Source organism: Carcharodon carcharias, chromosome 17, assembly GCF_017639515.1.
Source record: "Carcharodon carcharias isolate sCarCar2 chromosome 17, sCarCar2.pri, whole genome shotgun sequence".
Classification (NCBI taxonomy): Eukaryota; Metazoa; Chordata; class Chondrichthyes; order Lamniformes; family Lamnidae; genus Carcharodon; species Carcharodon carcharias.
In genome coordinates, this window is record NC_054483.1 from 66184422 (window position 1) to 66200905 (window position 16484).

At 40.7% G+C, this 16484-nt stretch overlaps 1 protein-coding gene across 1 annotated transcript in view; it reads left to right on the top strand.

Moving 5' to 3' along the window:
- pdzd8 (PDZ domain containing 8) overlaps positions 1–16484 on the top strand; it is a 232257-nt gene that overhangs the window by 107144 nt on the left and 108629 nt on the right. Inside the window, exon 3 of the mRNA XM_041210160.1 lies at positions 7050–7152. Within this exon, the coding sequence (XP_041066094.1) occupies positions 7050–7152 (103 nt within the window). The remainder of the gene's footprint in view (positions 1–7049; positions 7153–16484) is intronic.

Here is a 16484-nt window from a genome sequence, read left to right on the forward strand (position 1 = left end):
GGCAGGATCACTGAAGATCTCAGTGTGAACACATGAATCTCTATGGACGTTAAATTGTCCAATTTAATAAACACTATTTCCAGTGATTTGGATTTCTTAAAATAAATTTAAAGGAATCACAGAATCACTGAATTTTAATGGCCCATTGTGTCTACACCGGCTCTCCAAATGAGCATTATGATCTAGTGCCATTGTCCTGCCTTTTCCCCATACTCCTGCACATTGTTTCTATTCAAATAATCATCTAATGCCTTTTGAATGCCTCAATTGAACCTGCCTCGACCACACTTCCAGGCAGTGCGTTCAGGACCCAAACCGCTTGTTGTGTGACATTTTCTCATGTCACGTTTGCTTCTTTTGCAAATCACTTTAAATCTATGCCTTCTCATTCTTGATCTTTTTACGAGCAGGAACAGCTTTGCCCAATCTACTCTGTCCAGCCCCCTCACGATTTTGAACATCTCTATCAAATCTCCTCTTAGTCGCCTTCTCTCCATGGGAGAGCGTCCCAGTCTCTCCGAGCTATCTTCGTAACTGAAGTTTCTCATCCCTGAAACCATTCTTGTAAACCTCCTCTGCATTCTTACCAATATGTTCACATCCTTCTTACAATTTGGCACCCAAAACTGTACACAATACGCCAGCTGAGGTCTAAAGAGTATCTTGTATAAACTCAGCACAACCACCTTGCTCTTGTACTCTGTGCCCTTGTTAATAAAGCCCAGGTTGCTATATGCTTTATTAACTGACCTCTCCGCCTGTCCTGCCACCTTCAATGATCTATGCCTACATACACCCAGGTCTTTCTGCTCCTGCATCCCCTTCAAACTTTCACCCCTTATTTTATATTGTCTGTCCATGTTCTTCCTACCAAAATGCATCATCTCGCATTTCTCCACATTGAAAATCATATGTCACCTATCTGTTCACTCTACCAACTTGTCTATGTCCTTTTGAAGTTCTACACTGTCCTCGCAGTTTACAACACTGCCAAGCTCCCTATCATCCACACATCAAGATCTAGATCATTAATATATATCAGGAAAAGCAAGGGTCCCAGTACCCACCCCTGGGGAACTCCACTACAAAACCTTCCTCCAGGCCGAAAAATATCCATTGGCCGTTACTTTCTGTTTCCTATTTTTCAGCCAATTTTGTATCCATGTTGTTACTGTCCCTTTTATTCCATGAGTAATAACTTTTCTCACAAGCCTGTTGTGTGGCACTGTATCAAATGCCTTTTGAAAGTCCATGTACACCACATCAACAGCATTACCCTCATCGACCTTTTCTGTTGCCTCTTCAAAAAATTCCAACAAGTTAGTTAAACACAATTTCCCCTTTAGAAACCGTGCTGGCTCTTCCTTATCAACCCATATTTTTCCATGTGACTACTAATTCTATCCCAAATAATTGTTTCTAGAATCTTGCCCACCACAGAAGTTAAACTGTAATTGCTAGGCTTATCCTTTTAACCTTTTTTGAACAAGGGTGTAATGTTTGCAATTCTTGAGTGCTTTGGCACCTCCCCTGAGTCTAGGGAAGACTGAAAAATTATGGCCAGTGCCCCTGCAATTTCTACTCTCACTTCCTTTAATATCCTTGGATGCATCTTGTCCAGTCCGGGTGCCTTGTCAACTTTAAGTACCGACAGTCTATTCAACACTTCCTCCTTATGAATTTTGAACCCTGCTAGTGAGACAGTTTCCTCATCTGTCACCATGGCCTGGATAGCATCTACCTCCTTGGTAAAGATGGCTGCAAAATATTAATTTAATACCTGAGTCATGGCCCCTTCGTCCATGTGCAAATTTCCTTTTAGGCCCCTAATCGGCCCTACTCCTCCTTTTATCACCCTTTTACTATTTATATGTCTTTGGAGACTTTGGGATTTCCCTTTATATTGCTGCCAGTCTTTTTTCATAATCCTTCTTTGCTTCTCTAAAATGCTTTTTCATGCCACCTCTGAACCTTCTGTATTCCTCTTGGTTCTCAATTGTATTTTCTACCTGACACTTGACATAAGCTCACTTTTTCTTCTTTATCTTAATTTCTATCTCCTTTTTCATCCAGGCAGCTCTGAATTTGTTTGTCCTACCTCTCCCTTTTGATGGAAAGTACCTTGACTGTGCCTGAACCAATTCTTTTTTGAAGGCAGTCCATTGTTCAGCTACAGTTTTTCCCACCAATCTTTCGTTCCAGAGGTGACTGAGCTTGGTTGAAAAGATGTATTTTGTAAATTACTTTTGGACGTGGAGACAGCTGTGAAAAAAGGCACACAATTTAAAGAAGGAATTAATGAAGCAAATAAGGAATTCCAAAGAATGTGCCCAAGCAACTGATGGATCTGCTACAACTGTTGGATTGGAAGGAGTGGGGAGATGATGTACAAAAGACTAGAAGCACAACTTTGGAGTCTAGAAGACAATTGATAGCTGGAGACATTGCAGAGATGGATGGGGCCAAGGCCTTTGAGAGATTTCAAGATGTCTATGATAAATTCACTGGATTGGGGGATGGGGAGGCAGGGGACCTTTGTAGGCCAGTGAAATTTGGAGAAATATGCAAATACAACTACAGGACAGAATACAAACAGCTGAGGTTTGAATATGCTAACGCTTGGACATTTGGAGACAGCAGGAAGGGCAATGCAGTAATCAATTCTAGGGATGACCAAAAGTTTGGAAGCCGACAGTATATTTGTGAATAATTTTACCGCATGTAGATAAGGGGAATTGATGTTTCAGTGGTAAGAAGAGAAGTTTTTGCTGGATATGTGCTGGTTATGCTCAATTAGGTAGAAATGGAGAACAGCTGCACAGAGCTGGACAATAGAAGAGAGTCGATTTGAAGAAGGTATGTTCAGCATATACAAAGCTGCAGAGAGGTTGAAGGCATGGATGTAAAGCATACCACAGTTACATTCTCAGAAGATGTTATTTGTATCTTTGGAAATCGCTATGCAATTAAAAGATTTAAATGGGAACTTTTGGGAGAGAAGAAATATATTGGAAATAGGAGGTACAGTAGGTCTCTGTTTTAAGTCGCCCTGTTTTAAGTCGTTCCGCTTTAACATTGCAAATGTAGTAAGGTCAGTATGCACCCATTAACATCAGGATTTCTGTTTTAATATTATTTTGCACTGGGGCCAACATAGAGTTGAATAAATATGTTATAATCCTAGACCAGACCCCCAAGTTTTTAGTAAGATCTGGTTTGGAACAGTAACTTTTTGTTTAAAGTAAGCAAAGTTTGAGATTCAAGACACTAAGAGAATAATGCCAAAAGATTTTACAGGTTTTGAACAAACAAAAATAAACTTTACTATACATGGTCAGAAAGGTGAATCAACTTACAATATCTATCTTATACTCTTAACATTCAGAGGTAATGTGAGACACGTGAATTAACAGGCAAACTGGTTGAACACGCCACACTGCACAATAAATGGCAGATGCGACCAATACAGAGTCCATGGATTTCTCAACAACCCACCTGGCCATCACTAAACTCTGTGAGTCAGCCAAGCTCGTTGAAACTCTGTCTCTCTCACGAGGGGTTCCAATATTTACCTTCAAATATATCACCTTGGAATTCTCTCCAAAAGTCAGACCAATTCTAACAGCGTCAATGACAACCCACTTCACGAGGTTTCAATCTCATCTCCCAGGAACCCATTTCCCCCGGATTCCTGAATATGCACTTGAGCACCAACTCAGAAGCACAACTTCAGTTCTTTGGCCGCACTGAGCAGAAGACTGCTGTTCCAAAGGGGCACCTTTACTCCAATGGCCTGCAGCGCAATGCAGAGCCTCCGACCCTCAGCTGTCTTCTTGGATCTTCAGGGCTTCCCCTGAGCTCTCGATGATCGCCAGGGCTTCTGAACCCTCACCACTTAAAAGCCTACCAGCTGCAGCCCTTTTTCAGCTTTGAGCGTCCTTCTCTGGTCCTCTTTCTTCTTAACTGGGGCCTCTGCCTGTTTCTTCTCCCTGCCTGGGACTGTTCTCTTGGGACTTTTCCCTGTCCTCTGTCCCTTTGGGACCTCTCCCTGTTCCCCCCCCACCCCACTTTGGGACCTCTGTACCCTCTCCCTGTCCCCTGTCTAGGACACTTATCAGCAATGGTGTTCTGCGCCAAGTCACAAGACCTGTTTTTTGTTATGTTTTCATTTTGCTCAGGTACAACGGGCCCTGTGACCTTGGCCTGAAGAACTTAAAATGCTGAATTTTGCATATGCAGCTCGCTCCTGGTTTGCGCATGTGCGGAAACTCTGAGGTCTGACGGGACCTGTCGAGACCCGAGGCCGGGAACTCCAAGAAGCTAGTTGGCTTTCCTAACACTCAATTGGCTTCATTTTTGAGCAGCCACTCCTGTTCGCTGACCCTCCAGCCCTCCGAACCCCCCCCCCCCCCAACCATATTCACCCTCTTCTCCCTCTTGTACCCTCATTTCCCACGTGTCGCTTTCCTCCCCAACCGTCCCACTTGCAGCTCCACTCAATTGCTTGCATCCTCCCTCTTGTTTCCCCTTTCCCAAGCCCTTGCTCATAGCAATGGTTCAGGAGAGGGAGCTGGCGAGCAGGTGGGTTGAAAGTGGATATCTACTCTCTGACTTTAAGGGTCTTCTCAAAACCCATCCCTCTGACCAGACGTTTGGCCACTTTTCCCAGTCCTCCTCTGCAGAGGTTCAGTGTGTACTCTCCTTCACTTCTTTGGAAAACATCTTGGGATGTCTTTGTACATTAAAGACACTATTCGGCCTAGATGCTTGAGTATGGTAGCATAGTGACTGCGTTATTGAACTAGTAATCCAGAGAAATGAAATCAAATCCCATCATGGCAGCTGAGGAATTTAAATTCATTTAATAAAATAAATATGAAATACACAAAAGTGCTGACCACAAAATTACTACTTTTTTGTAAAAACCCATCTGGTTCGCTGTTATCTTTTAGAGAAGGAAATATACAGTCTTTGCTGGGTTAGGCCTACATGTAACTCCAGATCCACACAAGGTCCTTGACTCTTCACTGCCCTCCGAAATAGCCCAATGGACCATTCAGTTGTAAAGGGATGGACAGCGCTCAATTCGTGATTGAATATATTTTTAAAAAAGTACCATAAGTTACTTGAAGCTTTTCTCCAGGGCAGTGCGCTGCTGTTTGCCGTCTCCTCACAAGAGGGCATTAGAGACTTGCATTGCTGAGACAGACTGTTATAGTGAGTTTAGAACGGGATTCAGAAATATTCATATTTAGCGAATAAGGACATCTAACGTGACCCTTTTCTTAGCTAAGGCATCTGAGTATTTCATTGTCAGGCTTTTAGTTGAGCAGTGTCAGGCTTGAGGAATAGTGCACGTTTTTAGTTTTTACCCAGTGACCGACCAGGTATTTTTGGTATAGAATTAATGAGACACAGGCATACGGGGAGCTATCTGCGTTCCTAATGTTCCAGCCACTCAATTCAGTGTATACTAACTAGTAAAGTGAAGCTTGGCCATAATAGAGGCTACATCTGTTTAATTTAGTTTTTGATGCTATGAGGAGTAATAAGAATTTGGTTTATGTAATCTATAATTTCTTCAGTCTAATCTGTAAAATAAAGTTTACACTTTTATGCTTAATGTGTTCCACTGGAATGATCAGAGGGGTAATAAGTGGCAAACACATGGAAACATGCAAAATTACAATAACCAGCACACACAATGAGGAACTTCATTGTTATGACTGCTAGGTTATGCTATTGTGTGACTAGATATTGGGCCCTAAAGGAAGGGGGATGTGGAGCCTACTTACAGGAGAGATGGGTGATGCTGGAGTAGAAATTTGGAACAAGCCACCTTCTCATGTCCTGGGAACTTAGCGAAACACTTTGCATGCAAAGAATTAATTTTGAAGTGTAGCTACTCTTGTAATCAAATATAGCAACCTAGCTGCACATCTGTTCTGGTGCATGTAAAAATCCATGAATTTACAAAAGGAATAGAAGATTCTTCCAGTGTTCTGACCAGCATTCCTCCCTCAACCAAGAACATCTTAACTGGCCATTCTCTATTTGCGATACACATCACTGTGTGTAAATTGGTTGACTTATTTTACCTACCTGATATTAATAATGTACTTCAAAAATAAGTTATTGGATGCAAAAAAACTTAAAGACTTCTGAGTCCATAATGCGGCACTATGTTAATGATCTTTCCTTCCTTTCATTCCTCATCAAAAGCGATGAAGTGACACCTGAGCTCAGAAAGTGCCTGTCTGCACTAATTAGACATAGTGGTCTTCCAGTCACCTGAAATTTAATTCTATTGTAGCAGTAGAATGTTACTTTGTGGATGACATGTTATAATGCTGTTATCTATCTCCAGGAGACATTTCTGTCATTCTGGGAGTGTTAAGGTGTTCACTGGCATCCCCGCATTTCCAAAGTGATCTAGCACCCAGAATTTGTACGGTTATGACCTATTTTGAATTTGTTTGTGATTATCTCTGCATATTTTATTAATTTACTTGTTTCTCCCCACCCACACCCCCACTCCAGCCCTCCATCACCCACCTTAATATTCTCCTCTGCTGTCCGATACAAATTTGTGTTCTGCTTTGGTTCCATAGCTGATTGCTGGTCAGTGCCTCACCTAAATGACCATTCTTCATGACTAAGCCTAAACAGTTCTGACCATGAGAGGGGGACACAGTTTAGCCCGGCCAATTGCCCATCCAGAGTCCCTGAATATTGACCAAGTATTCTGACTTTCAGCCCCTGCCCTCCTTATCCCAAAGTTCCTGAGAATAACTGCCTCATCTGGAATCAGTTGGTTCAGCACAGATTGGGAATCCATCTTTGACTTTTTGGTCCATGTGCATTAGTTCCAAAGTATATGATGTATTTACCATTTTTTGTACAAAACACAATCAAGCAGTAACTAATAACAGTTCAGGAAATGAAAGTCAATATAATAAGATTTTGAGATCAACAATAAATAAGTACTACACATATATTGGGACTGTCTGAGCCTTTTAAAGTAATAATCATATCACTCTCTTGCTTAGGTTATTTATCCTGGGATTCTATGATCGAGCTGAACACATTCACTGTACTCTGGAGTTGAGCACCAGCGTTTGGAAAGAGAAGTCTAGAAGTTCCATCAAAACGGTATCTTCATTTACAATATTACTGTTCTGAAGTGAAAGCTCCTATCATTGCTTTTCATATTGTCAACAGGAGATTTTTATGAAACAATGAACAAAAGAAATAGTTAATACCTAGCCCTGTACAAATAAGAGAACTTGTGCATTGCCAGGCTCATTCAGACTGAACCCACGTGAATTTCACCTTTGAGTAACTGAAGCCATTACTAATTCATGCTTTCAAGATTTATTAAAACGTGTGATTTTTAGTGGCATGCTTTAGTTTTAGTTTCATGAATGTTTTCTTATTGAGGATAGATTTTACTTTCATTACTGATAGATTTTACTTTAATTACTCTGGCGGGCGTTTGCAGTTTTAAAACTCCATCATGTGACTGTCAACCTATCTGGATGGATCATTCAAATTAAGGGACACTAGCAAGCTTGTTGTATCTACCATTATTCCGGGGGGGGGGGGGGTTTGCGTGCATGTGAAACAGGGTTAGACTTCATATAGGTAGGAACCTGCACTTGCTCAGACCACCCACTTCAAGTGTGGTGGCTCTGACCCAGTAACTAGAGTGCACCTTAATGAAAATGTGACTTTGTAACAATATATTATGTACACATTACAACAGTTGAGAATTTTTGCTCCTTTAGATTGTTAACAGTGAGACATTGTGTGTTTGCTGTATAAGACTTGTACGACTGTACTGAACAAGTGACATTTGGCTATTTCATGTAGCTTGAATGTTTGTCTTGTCCATGGAATGTTTTGCCCAGCAGAGGGCTATCTGCTCCTGACTCAGTTTTAGTCAGCTCTCATCATACCCTGTTTAAACACAATCCTTTGTCATACCGTTATCGCTATTTGTTGCATAATTTTTACTTTTGCCATCAACAATTTCCAAATGCCCATTGATTCTCCAAGGATTTGTATCGTACCAGAAAAATCCAGCTGCAGAATCAAGTGTAACATCTTAAGGATCAAACTTTCAAAGACAAAGTTTTTTTAAAAGTTTGTGTTATATAGGTATCTATGACATCTTGCCCAGTATAATTGCATTCACTGCCCTCCCATCACAATGCATAGAAAACTCAAGGACTTTACATTGCATTTCAGTGTAATACTTCCCATTTTCAGCTGAGTTTTTAATACAGTGTAATATTATCTTATTCGTGTGTGTGTGTGTGTGTGTGTGTGTCTCTGTGTACAACTGCTCTTTTGCATCAACAGTTTTGTATTTTGTGGAACAACAACAACTTGCATTTATATAGTGCCTTTAATATAGTCAGACATTCCCAAGGTGCTCCACAGGAGTGTTATCAAAGGAAATTTGGCACCGAGCTACATTAGAGGATATTAGGTAAGTCGATAAAAGTCTGGTCAAAGAGATAAGTTTTAAGGAACACTGTTATGATCTCGGTAAAGACAAGTCACTTTTTTTCTAAAGTAGATGAAATTCAAAATCCCAGTTATTAGCTAAAAGAACAAAGCCACAAGATTCTATGGTTTAAGACAGAAACATTTTTACTTTACAATAAAGCGAACACTAAATACTATCTGTCCTATGCTCTTAACATCCAGAACTAACATGAGTTAGACATGAATTAATGGGCAGCGGTGGTTAAATATAAACTATAAATTGCAAATTAAATGGCAGATACAATTAAGGCAGATCATACGAATTGGCTCAGCAGCCCACTCAAATTTTAGAGATCACAGTGAGTCATGAAGTCCTTCAAATTCAGTCTTCCTCATGAGGAATTTCAGCTCCTCTCCTAGGAGCTAGCCTGATCCCCAGCTAACAGCAGCACACAGCCAACATGAGTTCCACATGTATGGTCTTCACCACACGTCTGCAGAGCCTGCTCAACTCTCTTGGACAGAGTAGATCCGCACTGTTATCTTCAAGTAACAGAAACCATGGCAGCAACTTAGGTTTCTTTATTCTCAGCTTCTAGATCTACTCTCTTCTTCTTGAGTATTTTCAGCTTGTCTGTTCTGCTCCAGTGGACTCAACAGCTGACGCTGCACAGCTTGGACTGATCTGTGCCCTTTTATATCTTTCAACAAAGCTTAGTTTCGATTTTCCAAATCTCGGCTAACTCCGGATTCCCTCAGAGACTGGGAAGTTCGGTTTCATTTGTGTTTACATTTTCTGCTTCCCTTTCTGTTTCATTTTCAGTTCAGTTTCTGTTTTCAGAGGTAGGTTCTGCCTCAAAAACATATAAATTAAATCTAGAATATAGATTCCCTCACAAAACCTTAAAACAGGTAAGAGAGGTGGAGAGTTGGGAGGAAAATCTAGAATTGGAGCCTAGGCAACTAAAGGGCAATTAGTGATGGGCAACAAATGCTGCCCACATCCTGTGAAAGAACAAAATAAAGTCCACCAACAGTGGAGTGATTAAAATCAAGGATGCACAAGAAGCCAGAACTGGAGGAGCACAGAAATCCCTAGGGGAGTTGTAGGGCTGGAGGAAGTTCCAGAGATAAGGGGTGAGGCTATGGAAGGATTTGGAAACAAGAATGAGAATTTTAAAATTGAGGCGATGACAGATCAAGAGTCAGTGTAGGTCACTGGGTGATGGATGAGGAAAACTTGGTGTGAGTTAGAATATGGACAGTAGAGTTTGGTTGAGTATGTTGGTTGTTTATCCATGAGCCACATAGAAAAGTACCATGAAACCTTGAAGGCAATAAGCTTAAACTCATGGCCCCATTAATGGTCACCTATCTCAAAAGGGGAGGGGATCTACAAGAAATGTAAGCAACCTAAATGTAAACAAAACAGGAAACAGATGCATAAGAAATAATAAAGGGAAGTCATTGATGGCAAAGGAGCGAATGGAACTTTAGAACAAGATTCTAAAAAGATGATAAAACAAAGTCAGAGGAAATCCTATCAAAAATGAGTTAAATTATCTATATAGCAATGCACACAATGTAATAAAACAGCAGAGCTGGAAGAAATCATGTTGTGGGAGGAACCAGATATATTAAGGATTACTGAGACATGGCTCTGTGAAGCCAAGACTGGGGATTAAACATTGCAGGGTATAACATTTAGAAAAGATGGAAAAGGGGAAAAGGCGATATGGAGTCACTATACTTATTAAGGATGACAAAATGGCAGCAGAAAAAAGGGACACAACCATCAGCAAGACAATATAACCTATACGGATAAAGGTAAAAGGTAATAAAAGATCAGTCACAATAGTAGGTGTAGCCTAGATACCACTTAATAGTGGAAGGCAGATGGAGGAAGAAATATGCAGAAAAATCAGGAAGTTGAGTAAAAACATGGAATCCCCCAGATTAGTATTCTAAAACCCTTATATTAATTAGACAGAAGAGGTAGGTAAAGCAAATAAGGGAATGAAGTTCCAACAAGGTGAGCAGGACTCCTTTCTTTCCCAATATGTAAAAAGCCTAATAAGGAAAGATGATTATTGGATCTCGTAGCGGGGAATGAACAAGAGTGAATAATTCTAGTAAAAGTAAGGAAACATCTATGCATTAGTGACTATAATAACATATGCATTAAGATGATAATGGCGAAGGACACAAGTCTGATGAAAACGAGGTTAATAGATTGAGAAAAGTTGATTTTGGGGGTCTGAGAAAACTTGAAAATAAAATGGGCAACAATATTGGCAACCAATGAAGTAGAACGAAAATGGGAAAGACTTAAAAACTGTGTTCAACAGAGTGCAGAAAAATATTGTCTGCTAAAAGGAAAGAATAAACTAAACACTGATGAGACTCCATGGATAAGTAAAGGCATAAGAGAAAAATTGAGGGTAAGGCAAGAGGCATACATTAACTACATAGACAGCAGAGGAGTATCTGATAAGAGAGAATAAGAAGAAATTTGGAGAGGTCAAAAAATTAGGAAGGCTAAGAGGAGCTACAAAATTAAATTATCAAGAAAAAACAGTAAAATATTTATGAGGCACACCAATTACTTAAGGCTGGGATGGGAATATGGCCATAAAGGGATAGACAGAATAATACCTCAGGCAACGAAGAAGAGATGGCAGAAATATTAAATAATTATTTAACTTCGGTATTAACCTGGAAGCTAGAACAGATAGGCATGATATTGGATGACAAGATGAGGAATGAGATGCATGTATTTGAAATTAAAAAGAAAAGAGGTGTATTAAATGAACTGAGAGAGGATAAAACCCTTGGTCCAGATGGATTGCATCCATGCATTTTAAAAGAATCTAGGGAAGAGATAACAGAGGCATTACTACACATTTTTACTAATTCATTAGAAAAAGGTGTTGTGCCAGAGGGCTAGCAAATAGCTAACATAATATCTATATTTAAGAAGGGGAATGGAACATGTCCAGGGAATTATAGACTGGTCAGCTTAACATCAGAGATAGAAAAGTAATGGAATCCCCACTAAAGGAGACAATAGAAGAACATCTAGAAACTAAAAATATAATGATGAGGAGCAGCATGAATTTCAAAAGATTAAGTTGTCTCAAAAAATTTGAGCAACAGGTGAAGCTAGCCATTTTGCATTGCTACTATGCAGTAGCAACACAAATGGCATTCTCCATTAACAGGATGCTGCCGTCAAGCCAAAAAGACGTTCTGCCTACCACACAAATGAGTAATGCGGTATATGAATTTCATTGCCAGTGTGATGCCAGGTATGTAGGCCATACTTCCTGACAAGTGGCAGATCATATCAAACAGCATGTTCCTTCGGCTGCTTGCAACCGACGGTACCCAACCAGCCCGTGCTTGCAAAACTCGAAACATAATGTCCAACACTAGATATGATTCGGTGATTGGACAGCACTTGCTAAACAATGCTAAGCATTACACTGACAACCAACTTAAGTTTATCAGCCAGGTTCACAGTGTGGTTCACTCATGTGCTAGAAGCTATATATTCACAAGCAGGGCCCTGTCTTTTGCAGACAAAAGGAATACGTCCACGGTTGCACCTTTTTTAACCAAACAAAAGCTTCAGGACGGCCATTCCCTGGTTCATTCCCATGGAAATGCCTTGATCAATCAGAGTCAATCTGTATGGTTCGAAGTTAAACAAGATTGACAGTTAATTGTTCCCTGGTGTATTCTCCTTGGCAATGCCTCTACCAGGTAGGGTCCACTTATGAACCAATCAGCACTATTTTCTCATGCAGTATATATTGTTGTTACTTTTACAATTGATATTCTTGCAAATCTGTCCTGATGACTGTGAAACGAAGAGCTTTGACAGTGTGTCTGTTTTTCAGCAATTACTATAGTGGAAGATAATGAAAATAATCATCAGAAAGCTAGTAAGAAAAAAATACCAAACTGGAAACCCTAAACATGGCTCTGTGCATCCAAATGTAATTTATATTTCTATTTTTTTAATGTTGGGGGCAGTAACCTCTTGTAAACAGCTAGTGGCAGTATGATACAACCAAGGGAGAGTTTTCAAAGGTTTGAGAAATGTATGTCACAGGCTTCTACAGTCCTACAAATGAAGTCTAGATGTGACAATCCTGATTTCAAATAACATTGCCATGTTTTGTCCCTTCTGACTTTTAACTATATGTAGTTTTATTCACAAATTAACATGTGCTGTAATTATACCCTTTCAGTCTCTTGACATGTAATACTGTAATTATCTTAATGCATTGGTAATGAGCAACCTTTTCTTTTAAATGTCATGTACTAAATGCTATCCAGCTGTTTCAGTTTTTACGTGGGTACTTTAGCAAATTACCTAGTATTCTTGTCCTGTTCCTATTCAGTTTTCTTAAGGTAAGTTGATTATTTTTCCCCCTCATTTATATTTTCATATTTTGTTTTACTTTCATATGAACATTATGTCATGGCAGGGAACCAGTTGAGGACATTTTCTGTTTAAGGAGTTCATGGGCAGAGTGGTCAGATGAACCTGCTCCATCCTGTGGTAATATTCCTTTTTGTTTTCTTTTTGTTGACGATAAGTTTCTCTCTAGTTTTTCACGTCAGGAAAAATTTGCAATCACCAATTATTGGGCTCTGTTTAATTGGACAGGTCCACCAAATTTTCTGCTGGTCAATTTCCTTTAATATTTCTATTTGTAGTTTAAATTGGCAATATTCTCACTTTTATTTTATACACCCCATGGAGCAGCAGTCCACCCTAATCAGACTAACTTTGGTCAACACAGCCTTGATGCTAGCTCCAGGGTGACCAACTCTGAGGAAATTAAATAAGGGATGCTTCAATCTGGTGATATGGGTGGTTAGTGTTGGTGAGACCAGGGTGGGGAAGTGGGGGCTTGATAATCATCCACTCTGTTGAAGAATTAAGTTCTATACACATGGTACCATCTAACAACTGATGATTTGCACCCCCAGATAGAATTGTAGCCTTTTTACTGCAGTTGTACAGGTGTCGAGGCTGCATTCATTATTAATAGCAATGTACATCAGTTCCATGCTATCCCATGAAAGCATATAAGCATATATAAAAAAAACTTTTAACAGATGCCAACAAAAACAAAGCCATAACGAAGCAGCATCGTAACATTCAGTATATAATTATTAAAGTTTGCATATTATAGATCAACATATAAATATAAATATGAAAATCTGTTTTTTTAAGTACTTGTAAAATGTTATTATTTGTATAACTGAATAGAATTAGCTATATAAATACAGCGGCTACAAGAGCAGGTCAGAGGCTAGGAATCCTGCAGCAAGCGACTCACCTTCTGACTCCCCAAAGCCTGTCCACAAACTATAAGGCACAAGTCAGGAGTGTGATGGAATACTTCCCACTTGCCTGGATGAGTGCGGCTCCAACGAGACTCAAGAAGCTCAACACCACCCAGGATAAAGCAGCCCACTTGATTGGCACGCCATCCAAAAACATTCACTCCCTCCAGCACAGTGACAGCAGTGTGTAACATCTACAAGATGCACTGCAGGAACTCACCAAGGCTCCTTAGGCAAGCTCGCAAACACTACCATTTAGAAGGATAAGGGCAGTAGACATATGGGAACACCACCAACTAGAGATTCCCCTCCAAGCAACTCACCATCCTAACTTGGAAATATATCACCATTCCTTCACTGTTGCTGAGTCAAGATCCTGGAACGTCCTCCATAATGGCACTGTGGGTGCTCCTGCACCACATGGACTGCAGCAGTTCAAGAAGGCGACTCATCACCACCTTCTCAAGGGCAGTTAGCGATGGACAATGAATACTGGCCTAGTCGGTGATGCCCGCATTCCCTAAATGAATTAAAAAATACATGCTTACAGAGGTTTCAGTTAAGTTCTCCGTATTTCCTGGTGCTGGACCGGTCTCAGTGAAGCCCCTCTGCTCCTATCCCTCCACACAGACATTGTGATCAACCCCTCTCTCTCCACGACCCAGACCCATCTTCCCAAACCCCACACCCCCCCACCCTTTCCCCCAATTGGCTAGGGCTGCCCGATACCGCCGAGACACAGGCTGTACTGCTCTAATGCACCCCCGCCCACCCCCATATCCCTAGGCCTGCTGGTTGCTGAGCCCCATTGAGACTTGGGCTGCAGCGCTGCGCTACTCCATCTTTTCCACCCACAGTGCGCCTGCGCAAACACCAAAGATACAAGGGAAGCAGCAAGATGAAACTCCCAGTTGCTGCCTCACCCTGCTCATTTCCAGTTGTACAATGAGGCATCATAGTAACATTCAGTATATAATTATTAAAGTTTGCATATTATAGATCGTTAGAAGTTCGCACAATGAGTCAGTGGGCACCTACGATGGCACTGAACTTTGCTGCCTTCTATTATTGTACAATTTGTTGATTCTTTACGAGTGCCTTAAAACTGACTAATTTGCTGGAAGTCTGCCAAAATGTTATCCTAGTGTAGGGATACCTCTGGTTTAAGTTCTGCACAGAAATACTCCGCCACTTCTAGGCAGGGAGCATTTGCAAGAAATTTTGTGAGGTTATGAGGCACCACATAATTTATTTTAGCATGGGTCATAAATTGGCCCATCAAAGGGTTTTAACTCCCATTTGAGTTTTACCAGTATTGATTTCAGTGATGTGACCAGGTTGCTGACTGGAACTCAAATCATTTTATACCTACTCCTGTCTCAATCAGGCAAAGAACGATTAGCGCAGGTAGAACTAAACCTTTAATATTGTAGGGTAGGGGTAATAATCTTGTTGCAGCACATGTGAAACAGGAGCAGAAGTAGGCCATTCGGCCCCTCGAGCCGGCACCACCATTCAATAAGACCATGGCTGATCTGTTTGTGTTTCGAGTTCTACATTCCCATCTACCCCTGATAACCTTTGATTCCCTTGCCTAACAAGAATCTATCTACCTCTGCAATAAAAATATTCAGTGACCCTGCTTGTACTGCCTTCTGAGACAGAGTTCCAAAGTTGCGCAACTGTCTGAGAGAAAAAAATTCTCCTCATCTGTGCCATATAAGGGCGACCCCTAATTTCAAAACAGTGCCCCCTAGTTCTGGACTCACCCACCAGAAGGCACATCCATTCCACGTCCACCTTGTCATGACCATCCAGGATCTTATATATTTCAATCAAGTCACTCCTCACTCTTCTAAACTCCAGTGGGAACAAGCCCAGCCTGTGCAACCTATCCCCATAAGACAACCTGCTCATTCCAGGAGTATCAATCTAGTAAACCTCCTCTGAATTGCCACCAACGCATTTACATCCTTCCTTAAATAAGGAGACCAAAGCTACATATAGTAGTTGAGATGCAGCCTCGCCAACGTCCTGTATAACTGAAGCATAACATCCTTACTTTTTATATTCAATTCCTCTCATAATAAAGGAGAGCATTCCATTAGCCTTCTTTAATTCATGCTGTACTTGCATACTAACATTTTGTGACTCATGTACAAGAATACCTACATCTCTCTTTCCTACCTATCTTAGAGTCACCTGCACATTTAGCTACCATGCCTTCATCTGCTCATCTAAGTCATTGATGTAAATTGTAAAAAATTGAGGCCCCAGCACAGACCCCTGCGGGGCCCCACTAGTCACATCCTGCCAATCAGAAAAAGACCCATTTTTGCATACTCTGTTTTTTGCCAGCCAGCCAATCCTCTGTCCAGGCTAATATGTTACCCCCTACACCATGAGCTTTTATTTTCTGAAATAACCTTTGATGTGGCACCTTATCAAATGCCTTCTGGGAAATCCAAGTACAGTACATCTTGCACATGTTACTCCTTCAAAGAACTCCAATAAATTGGTTAAACATGATTTCCCTTTCACAAAACCATGCTGACTCTCCCTGATTACCTTGTGTTTCTCTAAGTGCCCAGCCAAAACCTCTTTAATGATCGACTCTAACACCTTCT